We start from the raw sequence: 15,600 nt of genomic DNA on the forward strand, positions 1-15,600 counted from the left end.
AAAGCATTACATGGGCTTGCTCCTACCTATCTCTCTGATTTGGTCCTGCCGTACATACCTACACGTACGCTACGGTCACAAGACGCAGGCCTCCTAATTGTCCCTAGAATTTCTAAGCAAACAGCTGGAGGCAGGGCTTTCTCCTATAGAGCTCCATTTTTATGGAACGGTCTGCCTACCCATGTCAGAGACGCAAACTCGGTCTCAACCTTTAAGTCTTTACTGAAGACTCATCTCTTCAGTGGGTCATATGATTGAGTGTAGTCTGGCCCAGGAGTGGGAAGGTGAACGGAAAGGCTCTGGAGCAACGAACCGCCCTTGCTGTCTCTGCCTGGCCGGTTCCCCTCTTTCCACTGGGATTCTCTGCCTCTAACCCTATTACAGGGGCTGAGTCACTGGCTTGCTGGGGCTCTCTCATGCCGTCCCTGGAGGGGGTGCGTCACCTGAGTGGGTTGATTCACTGTTGTGGTCATCCTGTCTGGGTTGGCGCCCCCCCCCCCCTTGGGTTGTGCCGTGGCGGAGATCTTTGTGGGCTATACTCAGCCTTGTCTCAGGATGGTAAGTTGGTGGTTGAAGATATCCCTCTAGTGGTGTGGGGGCTGTGCTTTGGCAAAGTGGGTGGGGTTATATCCTTCCTGTTTGGCCCTGTCCGGGGGTGTCCTCGGATGGGGCCACAGTGTCTCCTGACCCCTCCTGTCTCAGCCTCCAGTATTTATGCTGCAGTAGTTTATGTGTCGGGGGGCTGGGGTCAGTTTGTTATATCTGGAGTACTTCTCCTGTCCTATTCGGTGTCCTGTGTGAATCTAAGTGTGCGTTCTCTAATTCTCTCCTTCTCTCTTTCTTTCTCTCTCTCGGAGGACCTGAGCCCTAGGACCATGCCCCAGGACTACCTGACATGATGACTCCTTGCTGTCCCCAGTCCACCTGGCCATGCTGCTGCTCCAGTTTCAACTTCCACCTGACTGTGCTGCTGCTCTAGTTTCAACTGTTCTGCCTTATTATTATTCGACCATGCTGGTCATTTATGAACATTTGAACATCTTGGCCATGTTCTGTTATAATCTCCACCCGGCACAGCCAGAAGAGGACTGGCCACCCCACATAGCCTGGTTCCTCTCTAGGTTTCTTCCTAGGTATTGGCCTTTCTAGGGAGTTTTTCCTAGCCACCGTGCTTCTACACCTGCATTGCTTGCTGTTTGGGGTTTTAGGCTGGGTTTCTGTACAGCACTTTGAGATATCAGCTGATGTACGAAGGGCTATATAAATCAATTTGATTTGATTTGATTTAGATATAGAGTTGAAATGTATTACATTTTTGAGTTTGAATCCCAATATTACACTTTATATACTTTATATACATCACAGAAGACTGAAATAGAACAAAACTGCCTGACAAAGAAACACTGGGTTTCAGTGTAAAAAAAAAAGAAGAATGATGTTGATTAATTATTAAATTATGAAAAAATGTGAATAACATTCCGACCATGAGGCAACTAGGTAATTTGAATGCAGGGAAGGGCTTCCTATGTGGGGGAGGTGAGGTGGCTGATCTTTTACAGTTTTAGATGTTCCAACTCTGGGTGAGTAGGCTATAATGATACCTTGACTCATCAGATGCGTCCCAAATGGCATCCTATTGCCTAAACGCTGCACTACCAATAGGGCTCTGGTCAAAAGTAATGCACTATACAGGGAATAGAGTGTCACTTGGGACTCAGAAAATGAATAACTTTACTCTTCAACTCTGTTATATTGACTGGTTTTGCCTGTTTGATGGTTTCTCTGAGGGCATAGCGGGATTTCTTATAAGCGTCCGGATTAGTGTCCCACTCCTTGAAAGCGGCAGGTGCGAATGTTACCTGTAATCCATGGCTTCTGGTTGGGAAATGTACGTACGGTCACTGTGGGGACAACGTCTTCGATGCACTTATTGATGAAGCCGCATACCACCACAAATGTCATTTCTTTTACTGACATGGCCAAGGGCTACTGGCACAATATAGAACAGAGCAATAACACATTCTAGGTGCCTGCTCATCTGCAATACGCAATATTATGATATCTTCCAAAGTCAGGCAGTTGCTGGTGTATTGGCTTGATACAGTAAGGCCTTTATCAATTATATTACATATCACTATATAATTAAATAATTTGTCTCAGATTGACAATCCCTTAGCCTATGCTAAATGGATACACTTGACTTTATAGTTTGTGGAAACACACTACTGTATTTTTTTTTTTTTTTTGTGGACAGACAATAACCCCTTACCCGACAGTCTATCAACAAAAAATAGCATCTTGCAGCGACCTTTGACGACAGAGAACAGGTGCTAATGTTAGAATGCTCTGGGCTTGTTCACATTGGCTTTCCTAACCACGTTATCGAAAAAAGAGAGCCCGGAAACATTTACCGTAGTGCAATGTATAAATGCACACATTTAATTTCAGGCTGCGTCACACGAACTAATACGGATTTTCAATGGAAGCATTTGAAAGTCTTGTTGTGTATGTTGCGATTGTTAAATTTACATGTTTTGAATTTTGAACGTTTAGTAGACTAGGTTTTCAGAAAATAGTGGGCCGTGTTTTTGGTTGTACTATGGTATTGGGTAACCTGGGAGTGGCTCCAGTCCACAACAGACACACAATGGATAGACGGACAGGATTGATACATTATTACCACTGCTTGGTCGGCCTTTTGATACTGTAGCTCGTAGGCAATTGATAACATGGTTTTTAGTGACTGTAAAATCATCTTGCAATTGCTGTGTGTCTTCAGTGGCCAATGTTGCTATCGTCGTTAGTTAGCTTTGCTAACAGCAGTGATATTGTTTAGCCGAAATCTCTAGCTGGCTAGCCTACCCCCACGTTAGCGAGCAGTAACACCTGCGGGAAAACTGTTTTTATACTCCGAGATAGCCGCCTTTCAAAGAATATGGAAACCACTTTTGATGTTAACCATCTTTTCCCTGAAACGATTACAGTTTTGGACCAAAACCTAATTGCAGGTGGAAAATCGCTGGGAAGGTAACGTTAGGCTTATCGTTTTAAGCAGCCAGAACAGCTTTTCATTTAGCATAATTATTTTCATTTGGCAGATTATATGCAATTTTGTTGTTGTTTTGAAGCAAAGTTTACGACCTCTGGCTACATGTGATGTTCTTTACAACATGATTGCAGAGAGCATCCGCCCTGTCAACCCAATACAGTTGTGCATGACGTCAATAGTGTATCGATATGCGGTGTTCATGTGCTAGTCTGAACTAGTGGAGCGTTAAAAACATTTGGGATTTAGGAAATCTCCGATTTTAGACTTCAGTGTGTTTTAAGACAACTGTGAAAAATCGTTTTGAATTGTCAGCAATTCGGGAATTCCAAGTCAGAAACTTGTGCATCTTTATAAAACTGACTTTCCGAACTGAAGATACAATGTGAATTTTAACCTAATGTTTTCTCTCGAGTTCCCAGTTGTCTTGAAAGCACCACAAGAAAAGGACATTTCAGACTCGCTGAACTGCTTGTAATAATACACATGCCGCATTCAAAAAGTTAGCAAATCAGAAATGTCCGAGTTTCTACTAATCATTCAATCCCTTCCCCAGCATGCTAATGCAAAGTGACACACTGGCTATAAAGCCTATATGTAACCAACATTTATATTCTGACATTTGGACTATTTTGGATAAAAGATCACTGAGCAGTATGAAACACTAGGCTACCATATCAGACCAATACTTTAAAATACACTTGAGATCAATAGTGCCCCACAGTGGAGGTGTCATAATGCCCATAAAACCTAGCGGTCAAACAGGGAAATGGTTCCAAGCGTTTTCCCATTATTCATTTTTCCAAAAGGGAATTTTAGAAACACTTATAAGGGCTGTGTTTCGTGTAGGCTTACCCCGGAGTGACGTTTTGATAACCATGGAAATCTCTCTTGGACAAGGTGACTTATCAATACATTTGGCTCTATTTACTCCCTGATTCGAAAATGCTAATTATAATCAAAGTAGACATCATGCAAGTGTAACAGTACAGACTTCTACGTCCGTCCCTTCGCTCCGACCTGGGCGCGAACCACGTCAACAGTCACCATCAAAGCGCCGTTACCCATCGCTCCACAAATGCCGCCGCCCTTGCATAGCAAGGGGAACAACCACTTCACGGTCTCAGAGCAAGTGACGTCACCGATTGAAACGCTACTAGCGCGCACCACGGCTAACTAGCTAGCCGTTTCACATCGGCTACACAAGACAGAAAATCCCTGCAAGCTCTTTGCACGTCATCTTTTGCTGGCACCTTTGCTAACAGGTGTTGTCAATATAAAGAAGTGTAGCCAATTTACTAATTACAAAATGTAGCTAACATTAGATAGTTACCTCGATTCGGTAGTCTCATCTAGAGCATCATGGGATTTGTAGTTCTTTATGAAAGCCACATTAGCAACTAATTAGCGTTTCCTTTTTTTTTTTTTTTTGTCCTAAATTGATTTACACTGTTATCAAAACGTCACGCCAGGGTAAAACTACACCAAACACAGACCTTATTTTAATAGTTTCTAAAGTCCCCTATGGGAAAAATTATTGGAACCATTTCCTTGTTTGACAGCTAGGTTTTATGGGTATCAATAACAAGATGCAACGAGCTACCACAAGGCATCTTCTTGTCATTGTTGGTAGCTATCTGACTGTTCAGAATCATAACGACTCACGGCTTCCGGCCACATCAATGAGCAAGCATCATTTTGGTGTCAGCCAACCTGTCTATAGATCTCCAGGGACCTGCCCCAGTATCTATGCCTGAGTTTTTTTTTTCTCTCCTTTATTTAACTAGGCAAGTCAGTTATTTTCAATGACTGCCTAGGAACAGTGGGTTAACTGCCTTGTTCAGGGGCAGAACGACAGACCTTATAAGCTCGGGGATTTGATCTTGCAACCTTTCAGTTACTAGTCCAACGCTCTAACCACTAGGCTACCTGCCGCCCCTACACTCTAACCACTAGGCTACCTGCCGCCCAGATGTCTCTAAAGGAAGCTCCAATTCAAACTCCCATTAGACGTCTCTGTAAGTGTTTTAATGTCAAAATATGTTTTTCACCGAATATGGAATTTTCATTTACTGCCATTACGGCCAGTATTCACTTCTAAAAAAAGGTATAAATATGAAGTACATACCGGCCGTAACGGGGATAAATTAAGAAAGTTGCTCAGCGAAACTCCATATTTGGTGAGTAAATAACTTATTTTGACATTATTAAAACGCTTGCAAAGCTGTTTAATGGGAATTTGAATCTGAGCTTCCTGGGCGTTATGACTCAATCACACCGACAGCGGCACTGCACAAAATAGTACGCAGCGTCATCGGGATACAAATGCAACAACAGTTCAACATTCACCTTCTGCTACCATTTCTGTCAAGCCGTCTACACACAGTCTGATGCATACGTTCCATAAATCCAACACCACAAAGAACGCATTGCAACCGTAATGCTGCAAGGCAAACGCAACGTTTCATTGGAAATGAATGTAATTCTGGTGTACCAAAAAAATGCAATGATGCTGTCGGTGTGATCGAGGCGTTCGGAGAGCAGACCCGTCATACTCATCGTCGACATCTTGTAACGCACAGATCCTGAGGCACAGGGCCTGGTTTCCCAAAATCATCTTAGCGCTGAGTTAATCGTTATAACCTTCACAGGATCATTGTTGAATCTCAGAGCTGTTTTCCCGAAACCGTCAATACTAAAATGGTACTTGAAAATGCTCGTTATTTACCGACTGCCTCAGACCACGCATAGAACAGCTACTGAGTCACTATGTTTTTTTTCCTCCCTATTGAGTCACTTTATACACCGAAGATCTCCGTTAAACAATCAAGATGTTTAACAGCTATGTGCGTTGTTGGATGTTTTTTTTCCCTCCCTATTGAGTCACTTTATACACCGAAGATCTCCGCTAAACAATCAAGATGTTTATCTGTCTCTCTGTGACGGCCGTTAACTTCACAATGAAGTTGACCACAAATACGAAGTTGCCAATGTCGTTGCAATTATTACGAACAAGCAAAGGTTAAAGAGATGCTTCAAATGAAAACGAAATTACTGTATTAAAAGATAAATAGCCTACCAACAATGCCTTCGGAAAGTATTCAGACCCCTTGACTTTTTTCACATTTTGTTATGTTACAGCCTGATTCTAAAATTGATTAAATAAATAAAAACTCCTCAGCAATCTGCACACGATACCCCATAATGCCAATAATAAAAAAACAAAAACAGAAATACCCTTATTTACATAATTATTCAGACCCTTTGCTATGAGACAGGACATTGAGCTCACGTGCATCCTGTTTCCATTGATCATCCTTGATGTTTCTACAACTTAATTGGAGTGTGCCGTTCCATGATTTGGAAAGCAACACACCTGTCTATATAAGGTCTCACAGTTGACAGTGCATGTCAGAGCAAAAACCAAGCCATGACGTCGAAGGAATAGTCCGTAGACCTCCAAGACAGGATTGTGTCGAGGCACAGATCTGGGGAAGGGTGCCAAAACATTTCTGCAGCATTGAAGTTCTCCAAGAACACAGTGGCCTCCATCATTCTTTAATAGAAGCAGTTTGGAACCAACAAGACTCTTCTTAGAGCTTGGCGCCCGGCCAAACTGGGCAGTCGGGGGAGAAAGGTCTTGGTCAGGGAGGCAACCAAGAACCTGATGGTCACTCTGACAGAGGTCTAGAGTTCCTCTGTGTAGATGTGAGAACCTTCCAGAAGGACAACCATCTCTGCAGCACTCCACCAATCAGGCCTTTATGGTAGAGTGGCCAGACTGAAGCCAATCCTCAGTAAAAGGCACATGACAGCCCGCTTGGAGTTTGACAAAAGGCACCTAAAGACTCAGACCATGAAAAACAAGATTTTCAGGTCATAAAACGCTTGCAAAGCTGTTTAATGGGAATTTGAATCTGAGCTTCCTGGGCGTTATGACTCAATCACACCGACAGCGGCACTGCACAAAATAGTACGCAGCGTCATCGGGATACAAATGCAACAACAGTTCAACATTCACCTTCTGCTACCATTTCTGTCAAGCCGTCTACACACAGTCTGATGCATACGTTCCATAAATCCAACACCACAAAGAACGCATTGCAACCGTAATGCTGCAAGGCAAACGCAACGTTTCATTGGAAATGAATGTAATTCTGGTGTACCAAAAAAATGCAATGATGCTGTCGGTGTGATCGAGGCGTTCGGAGAGCAGACCCGTCATACTCATCGTCGACATCTTGTAACGCACAGATCCTGAGGCACAGGGCCTGGTTTCCCAAAATCATCTTAGCGCTGAGTTAATCGTTATAACCTTCACAGGATCATTGTTGAATCTCAGAGCTGTTTTCCCGAAACCGTCAATACTAAAATGGTACTTGAAAATGCTCGTTATTTACCGACTGCCTCAGACCACGCATAGAACAGCTACTGAGTCACTATGTTTTTTTTCCTCCCTATTGAGTCACTTTATACACCGAAGATCTCCGTTAAACAATCAAGATGTTTAACAGCTATGTGCGTTGTTGGATGTTTTTTTTCCCTCCCTATTGAGTCACTTTATACACCGAAGATCTCCGCTAAACAATCAAGATGTTTATCTGTCTCTCTGTGACGGGCGTTAACTTCACAATGAAGTTGACCACAAATACGAAGTTGCCAATGTCGTTGCAATTATTACGAACAAGCAAAGGTTAAAGAGATGCTTCAAATGAAAACGAAATTACTGTATTAAAAGATAAATAGCCTACCAACAATGCCTTCGGAAAGTATTCAGACCCCTTGACTTTTTTCACATTTTGTTATGTTACAGCCTGATTCTAAAATTGATTAAATAAATAAAAACTCCTCAGCAATCTGCACACGATACCCCATAATGCCATTTATAAAAAAACAAAAACAGAAATACCCTTATTTACATAATTATTCAGACCCTTTGCTATGAGACAGGACATTGAGCTCACGTGCATCCTGTTTCCATTGATCATCCTTGATGTTTCTACAACTTAATTGGAGTGTGCCGTTCCATGATTTGGAAAGCAACACACCTGTCTATATAAGGTCTCACAGTTGACAGTGCATGTCAGAGCAAAAACCAAGCCATGACGTCGAAGGAATAGTCCGTAGACCTCCAAGACAGGATTGTGTCGAGGCACAGATCTGGGGAAGGGTGCCAAAACATTTCTGCAGCATTGAAGTTCTCCAAGAACACAGTGGCCTCCATCATTCTTTAATAGAAGCAGTTTGGAACCAACAAGACTCTTCTTAGAGCTTGGCGCCCGGCCAAACTGGGCAGTCGGGGGAGAAAGGTCTTGGTCAGGGAGGCAACCAAGAACCTGATGGTCACTCTGACAGAGGTCTAGAGTTCCTCTGTGTAGATGTGAGAACCTTCCAGAAGGACAACCATCTCTGCAGCACTCCACCAATCAGGCCTTTATGGTAGAGTGGCCAGACTGAAGCCAATCCTCAGTAAAAGGCACATGACAGCCCGCTTGGAGTTTGACAAAAGGCACCTAAAGACTCAGACCATGAAAAACAAGATTTTCAGGTCTGATGAAACCAAGATTGAACTCTTTGGCCTGAATGCCAAGTGTCACATCTGGAGGAAACCTGGCATCATCCCTATGGTGAAGCATGGTGGTAGCAGCATCATGCTGTGGGGATGATTTTCATCAGCAAGGACTGGGAGACTAGTCAGGATCAAGGCAAAGATGAACGGAGCAAAGTACAGAGAGATCCTTGATGAAAAGCTTCTCTAGAGCTCTCAGGACCTCAAGACTGGGGTGAAGGTTCACCTTTCAACAGGACAACAACCCTAAGCACACAGCCAAGACAACGCAGGAGTGGCTTCTGGACAAGTCTCTGAATGTCCTCGCGTGGCACAGCCAGAGCCCGGACTTAAACCCTATCAAACATCTATGAAGAGACCTGAAAATATCTATGCAGCAACGTTCCACATCCAACCTGACAGAGCTTGAGAGGATCTGCAGAGAAGAATGGGAGACACTCCCCAATTACAGGCGTGCCAAGCTTGTAGGGTCATACTCAAGAAGACTCAAGGCTGTAATCGCTGCCAAATGTGCTTCAACAAAGTCATGAGTAAAGGTCTGAATAATTATGGTAATGTGATATTTCATTTATTTTTATTTTTTATGAATTAGTATAAAAAAATAACAGTCTATGCTTTGTCATTATAAGGTAGTGTGTGTGTCTGAATTGATGAGGGAATAAAACTATTTAATCCATTTTAGAATAAGGCTGTAACCTAACAAAATGTGAAAAAAAGTCAAGGGGCTGAATACTTTCCGAATGCCATTCTGCCGTCTCCCGTGTATATATACCGAACAAGAATATAAATGCAACATGCAACAATTTCAACGATTTTACTGAGTTACAGTTCATATATGAAATCAGTTCATTGAAATATATTCATTAGACCCTAATCTATGGATTTCACAGGAATGGGCAGGGGCGCAGTCAAGGGTGGCCCTGGGAGGGCATAGGCCCACCCACTTGGGAGCCAGGCCCAGCCATTCAATATTAGTTTTTCCCCACAAAAAAGCTTTATTACAGGCAAAAATATTCCTCAGTTTAACCATCTGTCCGGGTGGTTGGTCTCAGGCGAACCCGCAGGTGAAGAAGCCAAATTTCAAGGTTCTGGGGTGGCATGGTTACACATGGTCTGCGGGACTGTGGAATAAGTGACGGCTGTAAGGAGAAGGCTGAATGGCTGATGGCTGTAGGGAGAAGGCTGAATGGCTGATGGCTGTAGGGAGAAGGCTGAATGGCTGACGGCTGTAGGGAGAAGGCTGAATGGCTGATGGCTGTAGGGAGAAGGCAGAGTGGCTGACGGCTGTAGGGAGAAGGCTGAATGGCTGATGGCAGTAGGGAGAAGGCTGAATGGCTGATGGCTGTAGGGAGAAGGCTGAATGGCGGATGGCTGTAGGGAGAAGGCTGAATGGCTGACGGCTGTAGGGAGAAGGCTGAATGGCTGACGGCTGTAGGGAGAGGGCAGAATGGCTGACGGCTGTAGGGAGAGGGCAGAGTGGCTGACGGCTGTAGGAGAGGGCAGAGTGGCTGACGGCTGTAGGGAGAGGGCTGACGGCTGTAGGGAGAGGGCTGACGGCTGTAGGGAGAGGGCTGACGGCTGTAGGGAGAGGTCTGACGGCTGTAGGGAGACGGCAGAATTGCTGACGGCTGTAGGGAGAGGGCAGAGTGGCTGACGGCTGTAGGGAGAGGGCTGACGGCTGTAAGGAGAGGGCTGACGGCTGTAGGGAGACTGCATAATTGCTGACGGCTGTAGGGAGACGGCAGAGTGGCTGACGGCTGTAGGGAGAAGGCTGAATGGCTGACGGCTGTTGGGAGAGGGCAGAGTGGCTGACGGCTGTAGGGAGAGGGCAGAGTGGCTGACGGCTGTAGGGAGAGGGCAGAGTGGCTGACGGCTGTAGGGAGAGGGCAGAGTGGCTGACGGCTGTAGGGAGAGGGCAGAGTGGCTGACGGCTGTAGGGAGAGGGCAGAGTGGCTGACGGCTGTAGGGAGATGGCAGAGTGGCTGACGGCTGTAGGGAGAGGGCAGAGTGGCTGACGGCTGTAGGGAGAGGGCGAGAGTGGCTGACGGGAAGAGGGCAGGTGGCTGACGGCTGTAGGGAGAGGGCAGAGTGGCTGACGGCTGTAGGGAGAGGGCAGAGTGGGCTGACGGCTGTAGGGAGAGGGCAGAGTGGCTGACGGCTGTAGGGAGAGGGCAGAGTGGCTGACGGCTGTAGGGAGAGGGCAGAGTGGCTGACGGCTGTAGGGAGAGGGCAGAGTGGCTGACGGCTGTAGGGAGAGGGGCAGAGTGGCTGACGGCTGTAGGGAGAGGCAGAGGGGCTGACGGCTGTAGGGAGAGGGCAGAGGGGCTGGACGGCTGTAGGGAGAGGGCAGAGGGGCTGACGGCTGTAGGGAGAGGGCTGACGCTGTAGGGAGAGGGCTGACGGCTGTAGGGAGAGGGGCTGACGGCTGTAGGGAGACGGCAGAATTGCTGACGGCTGTAGGGAGACGGCAGAGTGGCTGACGGCTGTAGGGAGAGGGCAGAGTGGCTGACGGCTGTAGGGAGAGGGCAGAGTGGCTGACGGCTGTAGGGAGAGGGCAGAGTGGCTGACGGCTGTAGGGAGAGGGCAGAGTGGCTGACGGCTGTAGGGAGAGGGCAGAGTGGCTGACGGCTGTAGGGAGAGGGCAGAGTGGCTGACGGCTGTAGGGAGAGGGCAGAGTGGCTGACGGCTGTAGGGAGAGGGCAGAGTGGCTGACGGCTGTAGGGAGAGGGCAGAGTGGCTGACGGCTGTAGGGAGAGGGCAGAGTGGCTGACGGCTGTAGGGAGAGGGCAGAGTGGCTGACGGCTGTAGGGAGAGGGCAGAGTGGCTGACGGCTGTAGGGAGAGGGCAGAGTGGCTTACGGCTGTAGGGAGAGGGCAGAGTGGCTGACGGCTGTAGGGAGAGGGCAGAGTGGCTGACGGCTGTAGGGAGAGGGCAGAGTGGCTGACGGCTGTAGGGAGAGGGCAGAGTGGCTGACGGCTGTAGGGAGAGGGCAGAGTGGGCTGACGGCTGTAGGGAGAGGGCAGAGTGGCTGACGGCTGTAGGGAGAGGGCAGAGGGGCTGACGGCTGTAGGGAGAGGGCAAGGACGGCTGTAGGGAGAGGCTGACGGCTGTAGGGAGAGGGCTGACGGCTGTAGGGAGACGGCAGAGTGGCTGACGGCTGTAGGGAGACGGCAGAGTGGCTGACGGCTGTAGGGAGAGGGCAGAGTGGCTGTGACGGCTGTAGGGAGAGGGCAGAGTGGCTGACGCTGTAGGGAGAGGGCAGAGTGGCTGACGGCTGTAGGGAGAGGGCAGAGTGGCTGACGGCTGTAGGGAGAGGGCAGAGTGGCTGACGGCTGTAGGGAGAGGGCAGAGTGGCTGACGGCTGTAGGGAGAGGCAGAGTGGCTGACGGCTGTAGGGAGAGGGCAGAGTGGCTGACGGCTGTAGGGAGAGGGCAGAGTGGCTGACGGCTGTAGGGAGAGGGCAGAGTGGCTGACGGCTGTAGGGAGAGGGGCAGAGTGGCTGACGGCTGTAGGGAGAGGGCAGAAGTGGCTGACGGCTGTAGGGAGAGGGCAGAGTGGCTGACGGCTGTAGGGAGAAGGGCAGAGGTTGGCCTGACGGCTGTAGGGAGAGGGCAGAGTGGCTGACGGCTGTAGGGAGAGGGCAAGTGGCTGACGGCTGTAAGGGAGAGGGCAGGAGGGGCTGACGGCTGTAGGGAGAGGGCTGACGGCTGTAGGGAGAGGCTGACGGCTGTAGGGAGACGGCAGAATTGCTGACGGCTGTAGGGAGACGGCAGAGTGGCTGAACTGGCTGTAGGGAGAGGCAGAGTGGCTGACGGCTGTAGGGAAGGCTTGAACGGCTATAGGGAGATGGCAGAATTTCTGACGGCTGTAGGGAGACGGCAGAATGGCTGACGGCTGTAGGAGAGGGCAGAGTGGTGACGGCTGTAGGGAGAGGGCAGAGTGGCTGACGGCTGTAGGGAGAGGGCAGAGTGGCTGACGGCTGTAGGGAGAGGGCAGAGTGGCTGACGCTGTAGGGAGAGGGCAGAGGTGGCTGACGGCTGTAGGGAGAGGGCAGAAGTGGCTGACGGCTGTAGGGAGAGGGCAGAGTGGCTGACGGCTGTATGGAGAGGGCAGAGTGGCTGACGGCTGTAGGGAGAGGGCAGAGTGGCTGACGGCTGTAGGGAGAGGGCAGAGTGGCTGACGGCTGTAGGGAGAGGGCAGAGTGGCTGACGGCTGTAGGGAGAGGGCAGAATGGCTGACGGCAGAAATTGCTGACGGCTGTAGGGAGAAGGCAGAATGGCTGACGGCAGAATGGCTTGACGGCTGTAGGGAGAAGGCAGAATGGCTGACGGCAGAAATGGCTGACGGCTGTAGTGAGAAGGCAGAATGTCAGTAGGGAGAAGGCAGAATGTCAGTAGGGAGAAGGCAGAATGGCAGTAGGGAGAAGGCAGAATGGCAGTAGGGAGAAGGCAGAATGGCAGTAGTGGATAAGGCAGAATATCAGTAGGAGAAGGCAGAATATCAGTAGGGAGAAGGCAGAATGTCAGTAGGGAGAAGGCAGAATGTCAGTAGGGAGAAGGCAGAATGTCAGTAGGGGAGAAGGCAGAATGGCAGTAGGGAGAAGGCAGAATGGCAGTAGGGAGAAGGCAGAATGGCAGTAGGGAGAAGGCAGAATGGCAGTAGGGAGAGGCAGAATGGCAGTAGGGAGAAGCAGAATGGCAGTAGGGAGAAGGCAGAATGGCAGTAGGGAGAAGGCAGAATGGCAGTAGGGAGAAGGCAGAATGGCAGTAGGGAGAAGGCAGAATGGCAGTAGGGAGAAGGCAGAATATCAGTAGGGAGAAGGCAGAATATCAGTAGGGAGAAGGCAGAATATCAGTAGGGAGAAGGCAGAATATCAGTAGGGAGAAGGCAGAATGTCAGTAGGGAGAAGGCAGAATGTCAGTAGGGAGAAGGCAGAATGTCAGTAGGGAGAAGGCAGAATATCAGTAGGGAGAAGGCAGAATGGCAGTAGGGAGAAGGCAGAATATCAGTAGGGAGAAGGCAGAATGGCAGGATAGGCAGTAGGGAGAAGGCAGAATGGCAGTAGGGAGAAGGCAGAATGGCAGTAGGGAGAAGGCAGAATGGCAGTAGGGAGAAGGCAGAATGGCAGTAGGGAGAAGGCAGAATGGCAGTAGGGAGAAGGCAGAATGGCAAGTAGGGAGAAGGCAGAATGGCAGTAGGGAGAAGGCAGAATGGCAGTAGGGAGAAGGCAGTAGGGAGAAGGCAGAATGTCAGTAGGGAGGCAGAGGAGAGGCAGAATGGCAGTAGGGAGAAGGCAGAATGGCAGTAGGGAGAAGGCAGAATGGCAGTAGGGAGAAGGCAGAATGGCAGTAGGGAGAAGGCAGAATGGCAGTAGGGAGAAGGCAGAATGGCAGTAGGGAGAAGGCAGAATGCAGTAGGCAGAATGCAGTAGGAGAAGGCAGAATATCAGTAGGGAGAAGGCAGAATGGCAGTAGGGAGAAAGGCAGAATAGCAGTAGGGAGAAGGCAGAATGGCAAGTAGGGAGAAGGCAGAATGGCAGTAGGGAGAAGGCAGAATGGCAGTAGGGAGAAGGCAGAATGGCAGTAGGGAGAAGGCAGAATGGCAGTAGGGAGAAGGCAGAATGGCAGTAGGGGAGAAGGCAGAAAATGGCAGTAGGGAGAAGGCAGAATGGCAGTAGGGAGAAGGGCAGAATGGCAGTAGGGAGAAGGCAGAATGGCAGTAGGGAGCAAGGCAGTAGGGAGAAGGCAGAATGTCAGTAGGGAGAAGGCAGAATGTCAGTAGGGAGAAGGCAGATGCAGTAGGGAGAAGGCAGAATGGCAGTAAGGGAGAAGGCAGAATGGCAGTAGGGAGAAGGCAGAATGGCAGTAGGGAGAAAGGCAGAATGGCAGTAGGGAGAAGGCAGAATGGCAGTAGGGAGAAGGCAGAATGGCAGTAGGGAGAAGGCAGAATGGCAGTAGGGGAGAAGGCAGAATGGCAGTAGGGAGAAGGCAGAATGGCAGTAGGGGAGAAGGCGAATGGCAGTAGGGAGAAGGCAGAATGGCAGTAGGGAGAAGGCAGAATGGCAGTAGGGAGAAGGCAGAATGGCAGTTAGGGAGAAAGCAGAATGGCAAGTAGGGAGAAGGCAGAATGGCACCTAGAGTTTTAAAGGACCTGCTCTAACAGCTGGGATATTGATTGTTGGATAAGCAGTATAATACCCACCTCAATATGTGCAGCCACTAGGTAATTCTAATGTTAAGGTAATACTTTGAATGGAGAATGCTGATCCGAGAGCAGCGATGCCTTTTAAAAAATTTCGATCCAATCAGTATCAACACACGCTCAACGACAGCAGTTAGTGACTGTTCTCCTCAGTATGAAATGAATCAAACCTCCCCTCGCCTCTCTTCACATTTCTTGTCTTTTTCTTTTGAAATGTCTTTAATATAGGTCAGATCCCCAACCCCAAATTGCAGCAGTCATTGATGAACTTGGAAGAGCCTCAGCCAAGGTGTGTAGCCAAGCTACTGTGGGTGGTTGGGTTCGTGCCTTGTCCTATTTGTGTTGCCGTAGGCTCTGGTTTCATTCACTCTATTGTTTTTCCCCAGGCCCAATACTTGACAGCCCCAATCACAAGTGCATCCAAGCTGCAGACCAACAAGCACCATCTCTACCTGCTTAAGGACGGAGAAAGCAATGGGTACCGCTACCTCACTCACTCACTCACTCACTCATCACACAACATGCATGCACAGCTCTCTCTGTTTCTATCCTCTTCTGAACATAGAAATAGTATTACTAGAATGGGAAAAAGCCTCCTAAAGCCTCATTCCCCATCACAGATTGCATTAGAAAACGTAATCATCTACTATCGAAGACATTTTGTCCAGCGTCAAACAGAATCCGACAACAGAACATGCACATCTGTTTCTGTTCAGACCTCTCTTTTGGAAGTCGTTTCAAGAATTAGCTAATGTTCACTGATACAGTAGCAAGAGCTTTTCAA

The 15,600-nt window shown here is 48.4% G+C and overlaps 1 protein-coding gene across 1 annotated transcript in view; it reads left to right on the forward strand.

Annotated features, from left to right (window-relative positions):
* The first annotated feature begins 2,604 nt into the window (after positions 1–2,604).
* The window catches only part of LOC109881871 (alpha-tubulin N-acetyltransferase 1-like), a 52,126-nt gene continuing 39,130 nt past the window's right edge, over positions 2,605–15,600 (forward strand). The window contains exons 1-3 of the mRNA XM_031789060.1: positions 2,605–3,027; positions 15,045–15,105; positions 15,203–15,294. Coding sequence (XP_031644920.1) covers positions 15,291–15,294 — 4 coding nt within the window. The 5' untranslated portion in view covers positions 2,605–3,027; positions 15,045–15,105; positions 15,203–15,290. The remainder of the gene's footprint in view (positions 3,028–15,044; positions 15,106–15,202; positions 15,295–15,600) is intronic.

Source organism: Oncorhynchus kisutch, linkage group LG14 (genome assembly GCF_002021735.2).
Source record: "Oncorhynchus kisutch isolate 150728-3 linkage group LG14, Okis_V2, whole genome shotgun sequence".
Lineage (NCBI taxonomy): Eukaryota > Metazoa > Chordata > Actinopteri > Salmoniformes > Salmonidae > Oncorhynchus > Oncorhynchus kisutch.